We start from the raw sequence: 17,913 nt of genomic DNA, 5'->3' as shown, positions 1-17,913 counted from the left end.
GATCCTGCCTTGGGTCTTCAGCCCCCGTTAGAGCCCACGTTGAAGTGTCCTCCTGGACCGGCTCCGGGTCAATAATGGGATGAGTAGGGAAGGGGGCTGAGGAGGACTTTGTCATTGGAAGGATTACAGAAATAGATGAGTTTTTGTATGACAGGCAGGTCTCTGTCCGTCTTTAGTTGGGGCATGGCAGTACAACGCAGAGGGACCAGACCGGCCGGCCTCTGTTCTGCAGCGGTAAACAATACATACCAGTATATACCAGAAGATGTGTATGTGTAGAAGAACATATAAACATGGTACCAAGGCATGGGAGGCATTTAACCATCGGACCATGTTGTCCCCATAAGGACACTTATTGACCCACGTACTCTTTGTCCTAACATCCTCCTCCTTTTCCTCCTCTTTCTCTTCCTCCTCTTGATCAAGTGTTTACATGAGGCAATCCTTGAATGAGACGATCTCAGAGCTGCGATGCGGCGATCATAGAGTTGAATATATTATGAGCCGTGGAGATGATCTGCTGTGTTGGTATTTCTTCCTCTTTGCCATAGACTCAACATTTGTCTTGTTTGGCTGACGCTGGGTCTGAAAGATAACGTGTGTGTGTGTGTGTGTGTGTGTGTGTGTGTGTGTGTGTGTGTGTGTGTGTGAACTTAAGGGTCAGTGTTGGACCTGAGAAGGTGTTCTTGGAATTCCTCAAGAGAAAGTGCTCTCAGTCGTCCCAGAGCCACACGCCAAGGAGATCTGTCCCCTGCTGGGAAGATCGTTCCCCCCCTGGGAAGGTCTCTCCCCCAAGCCTCTTAAGGTGCCCCTGAAGCTAGCATCTTAGCTAACACAAAGTGTATACTTGATGCTTTCTTTGTTGCAGACAGGAAAACTATGGAAACATGTAAAACATCCCCATACACAAACCAACACATCCACCACCAGAACCCCGTCAACCCTTCATCCATACCCCTGCCCGCACACACACTATAACAAGGGGTGAGACAATATAGGTTATACATGTACGATACACACTATATTATAGAGTGAGGGCGATGAACGCTGGTCAAAGTTTTTTTTTGAGGAGTGAGATAGACAGGAAGGTATGGGAGAACATGCAGCAAAGGACCACGGGCAGGAATCGAACCCGGGTCACTGCGATCAGGACTGGGCCTTAATGGTACGCTCTCTACCCGGTGAGCCATAGGGGCGCCCCCACACTGGTCAAAGGTTAAGCAAGGCCTAGGAGGAGGACAAGTACATTTAGCTGATGACGTCCTGTTTCAGGAGGAGGGTCGGTCGGGACGGGCTCGAGGGGTCAGCACGAGGAACTAACGTCTACAGCGTCCTGGTCATGGCTTGATGGGGCTGTGTCAGTGCCATCAGAGAAACATACGAGTTAGAGAAACATACGAGTTAGAGAAAAGAGTAGAGGCTTTTTAATAATATCGAAACAGAAGTAACCACGAGTGGACCCTCTCTTGTGTTGGACTCTCCGCCGGGGTGGATCTCTGGACTTATTTCAAGTGAGCTGCCGAAGATGGATGACAAATTAGGAATGCGTTTAACAGTTTAATTTTCAAATTTTCGAGAGTCAGGAGCTGTAACACAGAGCACACAACAAGAGAGCTCGAGACATGAGAGGTAATGCAAAAAAAAAGGGAGATCACATGACCTACCTTATTTCCCTCTCTCTCCCACTTGCTCGTGCTCTCTCTGTCTCCCTGTCTCTCTCTCTCTCCCCCTCAGTAAGCTGACACAGCGTTTACGCATTAGCTGCTCTTGTCTCTAATAGGATCTGCGGGACTTAGGTCGTCATCTGATAAAACTAAGCAGCTTGGTCACTGCACTGTTCCTTCTTAACCAATCTATGCTCAATTACAGTAATGGGAAAACAACTGGGGAAGGACGAAAATGTATTAGCAAAATCATGAGAGGCTAATTGATCAGTTTACATACAATCATTGTTCCCTAAGCTTGTTGGCAGGGACAGTTGCTTTGCTGTCGCACTGCTGCCGTCAAACTACAGATGAAAAATGAGCCTGCATGGCTAAATCTGGCACGTTTAGATGTTGAACTCTGGTGTTCATGTTTATTAATGTGCGCTGTCCCTTTTAAGTAAAGAAATCTAAATAAGTAAGAAACGGCTGAACAGAAATGTGTTTTACGGTCCAGGGTGCAATTTTGCTCTGCTGTTTAATATTTTCCCTCTACCTGATTTAAAAATTATTGGACGTAAAGTTTAGCTGTGTTGGCCTCAATGGAACACCTTTTGACTATAATCAACTGTTGACTATAATCAAAGTGAGCAGTGTTATGTTAAGTAGACAGAAGCAAAGGCTTCTAGGGTTCAGGACACTATAACTCCACCTGGATCAGGCTTACCTTGGTCTAACACTCATTGCGCGAGGCCTACCATGCCTAGGTGCCTGGTTCAAGGCTGAATGGCAAATGGACTGTATTTATACAGCGCTTTCTAACCTGTGGCCGATCGCGCTTTAGAAATGAACGCCTTATGAATTTTACTGATTTCACTTTACTGTGATCGCTCTGTCAGGGTACCTTCAGTCAACAATCCTTTGCTGACAATTTCATTTCATTCCTCTTATTTGACCAGTGATGGTCTTCTATCGTCCACTTTTATCTCGTTTTTTTTATTCAGGTCACAGGAAATCTCCTCAGCGTCAGTGGAGACACAGCTGATCTGTGTGACCCTCACCTCACTAAGCCCTGAGATAGGACCTAACCTAAGATACCTCCACTGACTCCAGACGCACGCACGCACGCACGCACGCACACACACACACACACACACACACACACACACACACACACACACACACACACACACACACACACACACACACACACACACACACACACACACACACACACACACACACACACACACATACTGAAAATGTTCAGGATGTTTTTTCCTGTTTAGCTATTTTCTTTAGTTGGGTGTCCTTTTTCCCCCAATTGATTTGGTGATGATTTTGAATGGATTCCTTTGAAAATGGAATCCTTTTGAATTTTCTTTTATAGATTGATAGAATACCGCTCTTCTGTTTTATCTGCTCCCTGTGCGTCAGATACACACTTGTTGGCTTGTTCAACATGTTGTAGAAATACACAAACACACACACACGCACGCACGCACGCACACACACACACACACACACAATTATCAATTATTCTATTATGATGATAGATGATGAGATTATGCATTATGATAAATGTTTTACAATGATAACTTTTATTTTAAGCCTTGAGGCTGGTAGTACAATATATATTAATGAGGTTAGGGGCCTCAATGGCCAAATTCTTCCTGTTTCACACCCTAATCGAAACCCATAAAATTACACTAAAGGAATGCATGGTTTCATATTGTCAAATAAAATATCAAACAACATCAAATTGAATACGCTGAATTGAAAGAAAATCATGAATTAACATTGATATATCCTTATTCTCTTCTCTACAAAGTTTTTTTTGATGTCACACATGGAAATTAGCGTTAACTTTCAGTGGGTCTTTTGTCTCTCAAACAACGCATTTATAAAGGAAAGTCCTTTCTGGCTGAGTTATCGCTGGCTTCCTCCAATGGAAGTGAAGGTAAAACAGACCTTTTAAAACAATTACTGCACCAAGAAAACAACTGCCAGTCATTCTTAGAGAGGAAGGATTCTAATTAATAAACCTCCACTAATCCCCTCCTTGTTTTACTACACAACAAGCATTCTGTACCTCGCTCTACCTCCCTCTCTCTCTTCCCTTCTCCCCCCCTCCCTCTCTCTCTTTCTCTCTCTGGGTCCCAGTCACTCTCTCTCTCGCTCTGACCCCAGTCTCTTGCCCGCTCTCTCCCTAACCTCTGCTACAGTTTGAACCAGAGGGTGAAACATACAGCAACTTGTGGCTTTCTTTCAAGTTCATTTTTTTGTTTTTTCCGAGGACTGGAATAGTGATTTGGAGAGAGAGAGAGAGGCACGATGTTCTGACGTGGTTTAGTGGAGGTTGCGACGGGTCTTGGAGCTAGCGGTGGAAACTCAGGAGTTGGCGAGAAAGCAGCTCAGAAGAACAGGTGGAATACTCACCCTCGGCGACTTGAACCGCTCGGCACTTCACCTCACCGAGGTAGGCTCCCGGTGGCCATAGCACTACGGTCCTTTGGGTTGAGATTGGGATAAACTTGTACTGCATTGGTTTAATATTTAATGTGTATTAGTCTTTTTCATATCATCGTATTAAATATATGTTTTTTTAATACTTTTTTTGTCTTTAAGTTTTCCAATAACATTAAAAGTCAAGTACAGTATTTGGACAATACTTAGTATAATAGTATTACTTGAAATGTCCCTTTTAATTGGTTGTTTTTCCCTATAGTTAACAATAATTCACATAATGAATCCATGGGTTTTTTTCTTTTTTTACATACAAATATCCTACTAGCATATGAACATTATGTATGGGGGGGGAAAAAGTGCAGCAAGTACAGTTAATATTAAGAAAATTAAACCACAAGAATTCCTGTAAGAATTTGCACAAGAATTTAAGGGAAGGCCTGCAACAGTTAATTAATGTTGTGTGTATTAATTATATTGTAATGAGATCCTAAATATACTCTCTAAATAGTGTACAATAGGAGCGAAATGAATCATTGAGATGTGTTGAGAAGTTTTAATGGGATTTTTACTGATTTGAGATAATTAACCAAAATGTTATCAGTTGATCATATTGGCATACTGCGATATTTAGTATTATTGTTCTGTATGCATTCTGGTTTGTGACATTGACAAAATCACACAAAAAAATGATTGTCAGTTGAGTTGTTGGTTGCTGTTAATTAATGCAGTAATTTAAATCTGCTATTACAGCTCTCAACTTATATACAGCATACTCACTTGAGTATCTCTTTGAAAAACACAACTGTTGTGTATTTATTAATAATAAAAATGAAACAAACTAAACCTGTCACCATCCATACCCTAACTCTCTCACCCTCTCTCTTCCCTAACCCTCTCACCCCCTCTTCCTTTACACTCTCACCCTCTCTCTACCCCACCCTCTCATCCTCTCTGCCCTTACCCTCTCACTTCTTGTATCCTAACACACTCAACTTTTATTCACTCACCCTCTCACCCTCTCTCTTCCCTAACCCTCTCACCCTCTCTCTCCCCTAACCCTCCCACCCTCTCTCTTCCCTAACCCTCTCAACCTCTCTCTTCCCTAACCCTCTCACCCTCTCTCTTCTCTAACCCTCTCACCCTCTCTCTTCTCTAACCCTCTCACCCTCTCTCTCCCCTAACCCTCCCACCCTCTCTCTTCTCTAACCCTCTCACCCTCTCTCTTCTCTAACCCTCTCACCCTCTCTCTCCCCTAACCCTCTCACCCTCTCTCTCCCCTAACCCTCCCACCCTCTCTCTTCTCTAACCCTCTCACCCTCTCTCTCCCCTAACCCTCCCACCCTCTCTCTCCCCTAACCCTCCCACCCTCTCTCTCCCCTAACCCTCCCACCCTCTCTCTTCTCTAACCCTCTCCCCCCTCTTCCCTTACACTCACACCCTCTCACTACCCTAACTCTCGCACCCTCTCTCTCCCCTAACCCTCTCACCCCCTCTTACCTCCTCTCCCCTCACCCTTTCACCCCCGTCTCACCTCACCCTCTCACCCCCTCTTACCTCCTCTCCCCTCACCCTTCCACCCCCCTCTCACCCCCCTCTCGCCTCACCCTTCCACCCCAGCAGGACCGGGGCTGAGAGGCCCAGACACTCGGATGCATCTCTCACTGGACACCATGAGCATGGTGGACGACAGCTGCCTCTCCCCCAGCAACTTCCACGAAATCGGGAAGGGCGGGGCGGCCGCAGCGGGCGGCCGCGTCCACAGCATCGACGTCATCCTGGGCTTCAGCAAGGACCAGGAGTCTCTGCTCAGCTCCACGGGGGTGAACCTGGGCCTCCACAGGCTGGGCGTGGAGGGCCTGGTGGAGGCGGTGAGGCTCCAGGAGCCCTCCTCCAACCACCTCCCCTACGGGGGTCACCTCTCCTCCCTGGGGGAGGGCAGCCCGGAGCAGCAGCAGCCCTACCACGGTAGGTCGCGGGGAGTGGGGACTATGTCGCCCCTCAGCCCAACAGCCATGCTCTGCTGCTATTGCTAGCCTAGCATCGGTATGGTTTTCAATAGGTGGTTACAAGAACGACACAATGCTGCTTTTTCTTGTATCTAGAGGAATAATGTGGACTTTTTACCCTTTTCTAACACATTTATGTAAAATCCAAGTAATTAGAATTAGTTTTTTCCCTGTGCTTTTAAAAAGGTTAGGTAAACACCACCAGTATAAGAAAAGGACTTGTTAATATATATATATACCTTTCTTTCTCCCAAACTAAACGAACCGTACCCTTTAACTCTGAGATATCAAAATAAAATAAAAATCAAAGAACAAGATGGTGTCGGGGGGGGGGGGCTGAGGTTACGACCCATAATGTCCCAAATCCAAATCCCATCCCCTTGTGGAATTCCGGTAATCTTCTGTGAAGATTAGATTTTACAACACTGTGGTGCTGTTATTATTAATATCATTCAGTGACAGAATCCCTTTCCTCATCTTTAATCTGCATCTATTTTCACGTTCATATGCTAGGTGCTTTAGGAGGGTTCAGGCATGAGAAAAAAAACACTGCATCAAACCTCTTGTTATTTACATTAAAGACGTTAAAGTCTTTGCTCACAAAGTCATGACAGAAGAGCACCCTAAAAGTCAAAAGCTAACCGTCCAAGGACACCATCGTAAACATCACAACAGCAGTGACGTTTCCCTCGTGTGTACGTAAGTGAATTAGGTGACCCCTTTAGTAACGAACGGGGGGGGGGGGTGTCTCTCGTCTCCTCTGCGTTGAGACTAAAGGGTGCTGGCTGCTAAACAGAAGGCCGTCCTAGGCGCCGTGCTTGTGATGGGCTGACAGACTGAAGAGCTGGTCGCTGAACCAAGGCTGACCCGGTCCCATTGTGGGATCCTATAGGCTTTGTCACTGTAGCCTAATGAGAGATGGATAAACTGACCTCCCCCCCTGTTTCTGTCAGGGCACAGAGAGAGACCGCTGAAACGTTACGTGCTTTTGCTTCTTGCTTACACGCATTGTGATTTCAATGATTGGGCAAAGTAATGACAATCATATCGTTTTAAAACATATGGCCAGTCTTTTCGTCTGATGTCTTGGTCTTGTGATGAAAGGGAGTTCTCACTTTGCCATATGTGACACAAAAAAAGGCTATTGCTATTACTGCTGTGTAGTGGACAGTGATCCGCACTCAAACAAGAATCAGTGTTTGGGTTTACTTTGTTTCCTTGATGGCTACACAACGTATTGACGTTAGATACCTTGGCTTTTTCCACTAGGTGGAATGCAGATTGCAGAATTGTTAATAGAAAACCTAGCAATGAAATGCTTTGCAGGGCTAACCAAATGGTGTGTCAGTGAACTGGAATTGCTTTAGTGTATACAGTAGTTAGAAAAATATATAAAAATAATATATATTTAGCCACCCATTGCACCATTAATTAAACCGCTAGATTTATCTAATAATGATCCATCCTGGGAACATTCCTCAGCAAACAGGGCCTCACTGAACCGACCCCTCCCGCCCCACGTCCCAACTCCTGGTTCTCCCCCTGGTTCTCCTCCTCCCCCTGGTTCTCCTCCTCCCCCTGGGTCTCCTCCCCCTGGTTCTCCCCCTGGTTCTCCCCCTGGTTCTCCTCCTCCCCCTGGGTCTCCTCCCCCTGGTTCTCCCCCTGGTTCTCCCCCTGGTTCTCCTCCTCCCCCTGGGTCTCCTCCCCCTGGTTCTCCCCCTGGTTCTCCCCCTGGTTCTCCTTCTCCCCCTGGTTCTCCTCCTCCCCCTGGTTCTCCCCCTGGTTCTCCTCCTCCCCCTGGGTCTCCCCCTGGTTCTCCTTCTCCCCCTGGTTCTCCTCCTCCCCCTGGGTCTCCTCCCCCTGGTTCTCCTCCTCCCCCTGGTTCTCCTCCTCACCTCCTCCCCCTGGTTCTCCTCCTCCCCCTGGTTCTCCTCCCCACCTCCTCCCCCTGGTTCTCCTCCTCCCCCTGGTTCTCCTCCTTACCTCCTCCCCCTGGTTCTCCTCCTCCCCCTAGTTCTCCTCCTCCCCCTGGTTCTCCCCCTGGTTCTCCTTCTCCCCCTGGTTCTCCTCCTCACCTCCTCCCCCTGGTTCTCCTCACCTCCTCCCCCTGGTTCTCCTCCTCAACTCCTCCCCCTGGTTCTCATTTACATTTACATTTGGTTCTCCCCACTGGGTCCCCTACAGACATGGTCCTGCTGGGCACCAAGAGCGGCCGGGACCCCGGCGAGCTGAGGGGCAGCCTGGAGAGCGACGAGGACGCCCAGTCGCCCGACCTCTGCAAGGACGAACAGCCCAAGAAGAAGCACCGGCGCAACCGCACCACCTTCACCACCTACCAGCTGCACGAGCTGGAGCGCGCCTTCGAGAAGTCCCACTACCCCGACGTGTACAGCCGCGAGGAGCTGGCCATGAAGGTCAACCTGCCGGAGGTCAGGGTGCAGGTAGGCGGAGCCCAAGACGACGCGTCACCTCCTTCTCCCCTCCTCGGTCGGGTTGGGAGAGGGACGTTCGGTGGCGTGGTCACCGAGCGAGCTGGAACCAAAGATCCGCTCGTTCCTTTGATCAGGGACTCGACCAAGTCATCGACTGGTCGATGAGTGGCATGTGTCGTTGGCTAGCGCTCGAAAAATGAGGCGGAACACCACATTAAATGGGATGGAAAAAAACAGCAAATCACACCGGAACAAACCAAAACACGATAGGGCCGCACTGTCACCAAATCAGTTCTACCTCCCTTGAATTGACATTATTGAACTATAAAACCACCACCTCTCTTTACTGAAGTACCACTGTCTCCCTCAGGTGTGGTTCCAGAACCGCAGAGCCAAATGGCGCCGGCAGGAGAAGATGGACGCCAGCACCATGAAGCTCCACGACTCGCCCATGCTCTCCTTCAACCGGCCTCCGGCCATGCACTCCAACATGGGCCCCATGAGCAACTCCCTGCCCCTGGATCCCTGGCTGACGTCCCCTCTCACCAGCGCCACGCCCGTCCACACCATCCCTGGCTTCATGGGCCCCGGCCAGGGCCTCCAGACGGCGTACCAGGGGCCACACAGCTTCCTCAACGCACCTCCTCACCCTCCTCATCCCCACTCCCACCCCCACCCCCACGGCCATCCCTCCATGGGCCAGGGGATGCAGAGCATGGGCCCCCCCCCGTACCAGTGCCCCGCGCCCTACTCTGAGAAGTACCCCCTGGAGGACGTGGACCAGCGGAGCTCCAGCATCGCCGTGCTGAGGATGAAGGCCAAGGAGCACATCCAGTCCATGGACAAGACCTGGCAGCCCATGTGACTAGCAGACGGGCAGCCCGCGCGGCTGGCTGATTAGGAGAGGATGAGGAGGGGAGGAGGGAGCGTCCGCTGCTGCTTCCCTCGGTCGAGAGAGGCAGCCCTGTGCAAAAGACATCTGGGATCCAGTGGTTACGAAAAAAGAAGGAAGGAATGGAAGATGGATTTGGGATTTTTTTGAACATGATGTGGATATTTTTATGTGTACGAAGCACAATCCTCTTTCTCATCTCAAGACTTTACAGCATTCCTAGATCGTAAACTACCAGTGGCTAAACCAGTGCATAATCCTAGTGATCAAGACATTAGAATGGTCTGACTACGACCAATGGTGCAGTTGGGTACATGCTCGCTTCTCTTTGATAACCGGTTGAATCTGATTTATTTTCCAGACTTTTTCCAGACTTAGACATTTTAACAATGCTTCCCATTGATTTTCAATTTCATTTCTTTTTCCAGATAATGGCTCCACAGGTATTCAGTGAACAGCACCTACAAAGCATGTTGATAGCATCCCCTTTCCCATTGCAAAGATAATAAAATAATAAATTCAAGAATGGACATTATAATACTGTATATTGGTCATTATAATAATACCTATATTTATTATGTGTTAAGTATAAATGTTATAATTCAATCATAGAATAAGAATAATTAGTTGTTTTGCCTAATTAAGAAATCCACAGCACATCCTATGTATTAACAGAACGGTAACGAGGAAAACATTCAATTGATGATCAAAAATTAAAGATGCCAAAACAGGAATAAAGTTGCTAAAATAATACTGGTCAGATAAGAAAAGCACAAACTAATTTGCAAGTTTCAATCTCATACAAGGAGTATTTTGAATATTGAGAGATGACAAGACTTTGGACTTTTTATGGAATTCATTTTTTATTGTTTATTAACAATAAGATTATTCGCTGCATTAGTAAGCACCTGAATTGTTCAGGTAATATTTGGAATGGGAGGGCTAAATATTATAGCTGTTAAGTTTTCCATTGAGCACCAACTGTAGCTCTGAACAATCAGTACACTGTTTTAAAATTAATACTTTGTGTTTAGTGAAAATGCTACACACGTCAACCCCATAAATGTGAAATTGAAATATGAAAAAAAAAAAAAAAATTAAATGATTCAAACAGTTGTGCCATGTGTTGAGATGTGCACCGTTCCATAGCTGATCTCAGGACAGACACAACGACGTAAGCGATTAAACACCAGCTCAGAGTAGACCAAAAAAACATTCCTGCACAATTAAAGGTCGGAAATATGCATTCTATCAGAAATATGCATTCTATTAGAAATATGCAGTCTACATCTGACATATGCATTATATTTTTCAAAGCAAATTTGATTGCAGTTCCACAATCATAGGGTTATAAAAAAGAAGGAGAGGCAGCAAGAGGATTTGTGAGTTAAGTCACTGTTTTTCTTTAGTTTTTGCTCTAGTGGCTCCTGGAGGGTAAAGCCTACTGGCACGGAGTGTGTGTGTGTGTGTGTGTGTGTGTGTGTGTGGGTGTGTGTGTGTGTGTGTGTGTGTGTTGGGGGGGGGTGTTTGGGTGTGGATGTGTGTATGGGTGTGTGTACGTGCCGACCAACATGTGTCCCCCCACATAGTGTGTTCTTTCTTCAGCACAATTGATCCAAACCCCATCTTCTTTGTCTGAGATTCAAGGGGGAATGGGGGGGGGGGGGTGTTGAAACGGTTGCAGGCTCTGCTAAATAGGCCAGTTTGTCTTGGACATTTTTTGTTTGTTTCGTTTCCTATTTTGTATCACGTTGAGGTTCCACTACTGCAGGAGTGGTTATAAACCGTGTGTCACCGCGGGTCTGTTGTTGAGAATGTTTATATTACTGCTCTAAAAATTGACTGGATGACTGAAATGATTATAATAACAAATGTCTGACTTCACTGTATCATTCATATAGAGGCTATAGCAATGGAGCAGTACAAATATCAGGTTTGTGTTCGGGTGGTGAGACATTTTGCACTGCTGCATCTGCTGATAGACAATAGTGAAAATGAACGAGTGACACACACACGTTGAGTAACCCAAATGACTTGAAAAAGTGCATTTGAATTGAAAGATACTCATATTTTTTTTTTAAAGCCATCTTTAATTGTACTATTTCCCTTTAAAGAGATTACTTTTTCAAAGCCAACAGTACACAGTAGAAACACCTTTGTTATGAACGACCCACATATAACGATGAAAGGCAAAAAAAACCCACAAACTTTGTCTACGTCACTTATGTGATACATATTTATTTGGGATTATTTTTAGGAACTCTTTCTCGACTTCTTGACAGCCTCTCATCCATTTTATTTGTACCAGAAAGAACATTTTCTTTCTGTTTTTTCAACACAAGAATAAGCCAAATGTTAGAGAATGGAGGAAAATGCACTAGAAATAAGAAAAGTATTTTGTGAAAATGTACAGGAAGTTTTTTCCTGTATGGCTATTTTCTTTTGGTTGTTCGTCCTAGTTTTGTCATGTTTTGTTTGATTTTGATGATGCCTCAATCATGGATTTTGGATGGATTCCTTTTGAAAATGGAATCCTTATGAAAAATAAATATAGTTTGATAGAATACCGCTCTTCTGTTTTATCTGCTCCCTGTCCGTCACAATCACACTTGTTTGCGTGTTCAACATGTTGTCGGAATAATACACACTCACACTGACCATCACACACCCACACACACGAGCACTGACCATTAACCATACACACATTCACACTCACAGAGACCATCACACACCCGCACACACAAGCACTGACCATCAACCATACACACTCAAACTGACCATCACTCACACACACACACACACACACACACACACACACACACACACACACACACACACACACACACACACACACACACACACACACACACACACACAAAAACACAGCTCTCCCTCCCCCTGTTCCAGGGCTGGTGGCAGGGTGCCAGCCTGTTAGGAAGATGAGACTCCAATCAATCAGAGCTTCTCAGGGGGGGGCCTCCGACTGAAGGGCCCCGCTCACTAATTGCCCCTGGACTGGACCGGGGCAGGCGGGCAGGCAGGCGGGCGTGGTCGCTGCAGCACATGGTCACTGATGAGCCGCCATCACCGCGTGTGAACCACTTTCTTAAGCAGATGGAAGCCTGGACAGACATATGGAAAGGTAACCCGGGAGAAAGGTCGGAGCCGTGGGACAGCGGTGTGGCCGGCCAGCTCCTGCCGTGCAAACGACTAGTTGGGTTCTCCCCGTAAGCCCCATGTGTTCGACAGACTATCGATGACCCATCTGGAGTTTAGTACTGATTTGTACGTGTTTGTACAGAGATAATTCAAATGGAGTGTGTGTCCTATCCCCTCGAAGGGTTCCCATCTGAGGAAAACAATGTTCCTCAGATCTGAAGGGCTGAAGTAGGAAAACAGACAGGGAGAAAGAGAGAGAGAAAAAGGAAAGACGGAGAGGGAGAGAGAGAAAGAGAGAGAGAGAGAGACAGACAGAGAGAGAGAGCGAGTGAGTGTGTAAGCGAGGCCAGGATTGAAGATGAAGGACAAACATGACAGATTAGGAAAGAGTGCAAGGAGGAGAGGATGGTCGAGCTAGCAGGACGATAAGAAAAGAGAGGCAGAGAGTATACGTGAAAGAAATTATAGAGAGAGAGAGAGATAGAGAAGGAGGGAGAGAGAGAGAGAAAAAGAGTGTGAGAGAGAGTGAGAGAAAGAGAGAGAGAGAGAGCGGTGGTAGAGGCTGGTGGGGTGTCTGCTCATCGGAGGTAATGATGTAGAAAATCCCCCAATTAGAGCGTTTTCCTGCGTTGCAGGATGAGTTCAGAGCCGGTTCCTCTGACAGCAGAAGGATTAGCGGCCGGGCCGGGCCTTGCTGGGCGGGGCCAGCACAGACACTTAGTGACGACCGGACAGTCTGTCAGGGCCCGGCCGGGGCCGGTACAGGGCCGCAGCCACAGCCAGGGGCCTGGTTAGGCATGCGTTGAGCCACAGTGGGCGACACAAAGAAAAGCATGGGAAAAAGAGCAGCAGACCGAGGGGGCAGAAAATACTTTTGTTAGGGAGCTGCGCTCTGCTGTGCGAAACCGTCTCTTGTTTTATTTTGAATCCAAGCCAAACGACTCGCCTGGGACAGAAGTTGTGCTTCCTCTGATGGCTGCTGTATATATGCTACGACATACATTTGTGCCGGTGAATTTCTTATCTAGGCAAACAACAAATTATTCTTATTTTATGATTGAATTATAACAATTATACTTAACACATAATCCATATAGGTATGATAAATGCTGCATATAATTGATCGACATTGTAAGGAGGAATGAAATAAAAAGTGCCCAAAAGGCTAAAACTGACTATAGGTTTTAGTCCAAATGTCAATCAAGTTGTAGCCCAGCCCCTATCTCCCACCCAGCAGTTATACAAATCGTATACGGGGCCAGCTTTGTTCCCCTTCATTGTTCCTTATTGAAACATCATTCTTGACAAAGCGTTACATATGTGCTCTTCAAAAAACCACAACCTTTAACCTTTTGGACATCTGGATTGTGGAGAAAATCAATTTTGTCCACATGCTTCATGGCGTTAAACAATACATGCTTAGAATGAATACGAGGGCTTGTGTAAGATTCAGGAACATGGTATTTAATCCTGTTGCCTTGGATTATTATTGTAGATTCAAGACACATCAGTCTTCACACACACAAAGAAAGTGATTACTATCAAAACCAGGGCCTTTTTGCTAACCAAGATGGATGTTATAAATACAGGACCCAGGACCCATTTGTTCGAATAAGTAAAGTGATGGTAGTAAAAGTAAAAGTAATGAATTGTTTCAGTATTCAGGTTTGTATTCAACAGCTGGCGAATTAGCGCTTACAATTTGTGGTGCATGTACATTTTTCCATGCTGCAAAACAGTTTCAGTGTTAGCCTGTCCCCTCCAATCTTTGTTTGACCATTCACAAAATTAAGTAGAGTGTAAGTAGCAAACACAGGCCCTCTCAGGTCGCAGCCCCGCACAGGAGAAACTCATGTCAGACCTCAGCGCTACTGTTTGTTTATCAGCTTAATTGTCCAAAGAATTAGGCGAGCCCAATTAATGAAGGGAACCCCTAAACTCACCACAGTTTATTGTCTTCATTAGGAACAATTACGATGCTAACGACTAAGTGATTAATTGTGTGATCTATTATTTCGCTCCCATACACATGGAGATCTAACAGCGCCGCGGCAGGAGTTAACAGTCTTATTGGAGAGATGCGTTCCTCTCCGAAGATAATAAGGGAAAGGACCGGAATTAATGGGGTTTGATTAAGGGAGCTTTTCAATGGGACACAGCTTTTTCGCATGACATAATTGGAGGTCAGTGGAGGGGGTGGGAGTGTGAGGAGAGGATTTGCTTGCTGGCGCCAGTGTTTTGTGAGTAGGCATGTGTGTGTGTGTGTTTGAGTGTGTGTGTGTGTGTGTGGGTGTGTGTGTGTGTGTGTGTGTGTGTGTGTGTGTGTGTGTGTGTGCGTGTGGGTGTGGGTGTTAGTGTGTGTGTGTGTGTTTGGATGTGTGTGTGCATGTGTGTGTGTGTGTGTGTGTGTTTCTTTTTGTCTATGCCTGTGTGTCTCTGTGAGTGTGTGATAGACTTGAAAAAGGTCATATTTAATGTGTCCTTGTAATTTATTTTTTTTTGCCAGATCCCTATGTTTTGTTCCCAGAGGCAAGCTTCATTTGACGGATGTGATGAACACATATTTTCCGTCAAATCATAAGGAATACTGCAAATATTACTATTTAAATACTACACACAAACACACACACACACACACACACACACACACACACACACACACACACACACACACACACACACACACACACACATAGACACACTAACACCAAATCATTATTTGTATTATTATGAATGAGTAATCTTGTTATATTGTAATCTAAATAGAGGGACACCCAAGGCAATGCTGAGTAAATCCAAAGATCCCAAAATAAATCCTAAATATCATGAAACAACCACTTGCCTCAGTAAAAAGATTATCAAACATTTTACATCATCATCACCATCGTCAACATATTTTGCACCTTCTCCATCCATTTCATAATAAATATCTTTTTATTCCGCTCTCTCTCCCTTTAGAACCATATACACAACAACCGTTCAGGCTTTTTGGCATTTTTCCTTTCTTCAATCAAGAAACGGTGGCTGTAGGCTAATTTTGGCCTACCCCTACCTATTCGTATTAAAAACATAATGTTCACGTTTGTACTGGTCTATTTAGTATCATCTGTATCAGCGTTTCTCACTGCGTGGCTCGCCAAGCCTCTATGCGGCTCGCATGGCAGTGAGTGATATGATCATGCAGTGAAAAAAATCAAAACAAGCAGATACATAACATAAAACCTGTTGAAAAACTAATGCGGCTGCACCAGATTGATGCATTTTACAGTGAATGGTAAAAAAAAATGTTTTGAAGGGGGGTATTCTATGAACACACTCGTTTTGATTGATATTTATTTCATTAACTTTTTACAAATATTTTAAGAAAAAGTAATAACTTATTCTTCAATAGCTTCCATGTTATGTGATCCTGTGTCTCCACATTATTCCAGAAAATAGTACACAGTCACACAAGTCTTAATTTTCCTCTCAAAGTGCACCAGATTGATGCATTCTAGGTTAAAAGGTACCAAATTTTCTTCCGGGGGAGCATGCCCCCGGACCCCGCTAAGGACCGGGTTCCCTCCACAGTTTCACAAAATTCTGTGGGAAACACTGCTTCAGGGATGACATATTAATAAGCAGCTTCTTCCGGATTTATTCATTTACTCATTATTATTTACTTTACGATAAAAATGGCTCTCCTGTTGACTTTGTCCTGTCAGTGCGGGTCTCCTGAAAAAAATAGTGAATACCACTGATCTATATGGTAAAGAGAATGCAGCTTTCAAATAATTCAGGTCAAACTGGTAAAATAAAGTAGAAGCACTGCGCCATCTATATTTGGTTCTGAGCAATGACAGGGGAACCTCGCCATACTTTATATTAGACCTATACATGCCAGAAACCATGCACACTTTATTTATCATTGCATTCAGTGGTTTCTTAAATGATATGTGCAAGCACAATATTAATGGTGAACAATTGTTTTCGATATTTTATATAATTATCGATTGATTTTAAACAATAATTGACCGAATTTGTTTCACATATTGGTATGTTTTACTAAAAAGGATAAAATAAATGAAAAGTGATTAAAAAATGCACATTATTAAATAGCAATAATACATTTTCCTCCCACAAGACTTGAATGCGGCTGCGTCCAGACGCGTCTCCTTGGCAACGAATATGGCATTTCCGTGTTTTCATTTGACACGTCGACGTCATCTTCCTTTCAAAAGTACCCTCAAGGCATCGTAGATTATGTCATAACCAGCAGCTAGCTGTCGGTATCCAACTCCATTTACAGCACCTTAACCATATTCGTCATTCTGAGTAGAATCTAATTCCAAGAATTCCGCTTGTCTTTTCTGTTGTTGGGTGTTTGGTGCGTCACCTTCAGGGGCCGTTGTCTTTGTTAGTAAACTTTAAAGCCACATGATTCCATTAACTGAGGCTAGTTATACATTAGGGGGAAAAAACACCATCACATCTGTCTCCAAGCATCTATTTTACATTTGCAGCGCATGCCATTTTGAGACTAATGAGTATACCCTTTACTCACACACCTGGGTGTCGATTTTAGATGACCAAACAAATAAAAAAAAAGCATAAACCATCTATTTTTTTTTTTTTACCACAGAAACAGCACTGCTTGGTGGAATACCAGCCCTTGTCTCTCTTGCATGAACCAGCCTTATCTCAACCCAGCCCTTGGCGAGGGTTAGGGTTAGGGTTAGGGTATATATATTGTCGATGAACCCATTAGGATGCATTAGAGCTTCAAACAGTATTGATCAAATTACAATGCGTTTGCCGCGTTGTCATTCACCTCACATTTGTCTTCAGATGTGAGGTAAATGTAATATGATGCATGAGTATCTCTGTCTTATTCAGGCCATGTACCACGATGGTGAGGCCTTTACAGATGCTGGAGATGAAACGCTTCGCTTCTGGAATGTGTTCAGCAAAACAAGGTCGACCAAAGTGAGTGCGTATCCTTGCATGAGCAACCGTTGTACATTATGGAAATCTGTCATTTCTACTAACTGCTTAATCCAATATATATATATATATATTTTTTTTTTTGTTTTTGTTTCAGGAATCTGTATTCGTTTTAAATCTCTTTACCAGGATACGGTAACGACAAGTAAATAAATAGAGACTGAGCGAATGGACACTTAAATCCAACAAAATGACACAGACACATTGGCCGTGGATGTGAAAGATGAACATTCAGAGCTGTCTCCTCTCCAATCATTTCAGCAACTTGCAATTTTTTCGTTGCCATATTTTGGTTACAATACAAATGGTTACAATTATTTATATTTGAA

General features: G+C 44.9%; 1 protein-coding gene across 1 annotated transcript; it reads left to right on the top strand.

Moving 5' to 3' along the window:
• Positions 1–5,761: 5,761 nt before the first annotated feature.
• Positions 5,762–9,415, top strand: rx1 (retinal homeobox gene 1; the record flags this gene model as incomplete). Its single annotated transcript, XM_079740392.1, has 3 exons — positions 5,762–6,077; positions 8,303–8,559; positions 8,921–9,415. 3 exons carry the CDS (start codon positions 5,762–5,764, stop codon positions 9,413–9,415), a joined length of 1,068 nt encoding a protein of 355 aa, XP_079596518.1.
• Positions 9,416–17,913: the final 8,498 nt, after the last annotated feature.

This window comes from Pollachius pollachius, assembly GCF_949987615.1.
Source record: "Pollachius pollachius genome assembly, chromosome: 7".
Lineage (NCBI taxonomy): Eukaryota > Metazoa > Chordata > Actinopteri > Gadiformes > Gadidae > Pollachius > Pollachius pollachius.
Note: the sequence above shows the minus strand (reverse complement) of the source record. Positions and strands in the feature narration are given on the sequence as shown.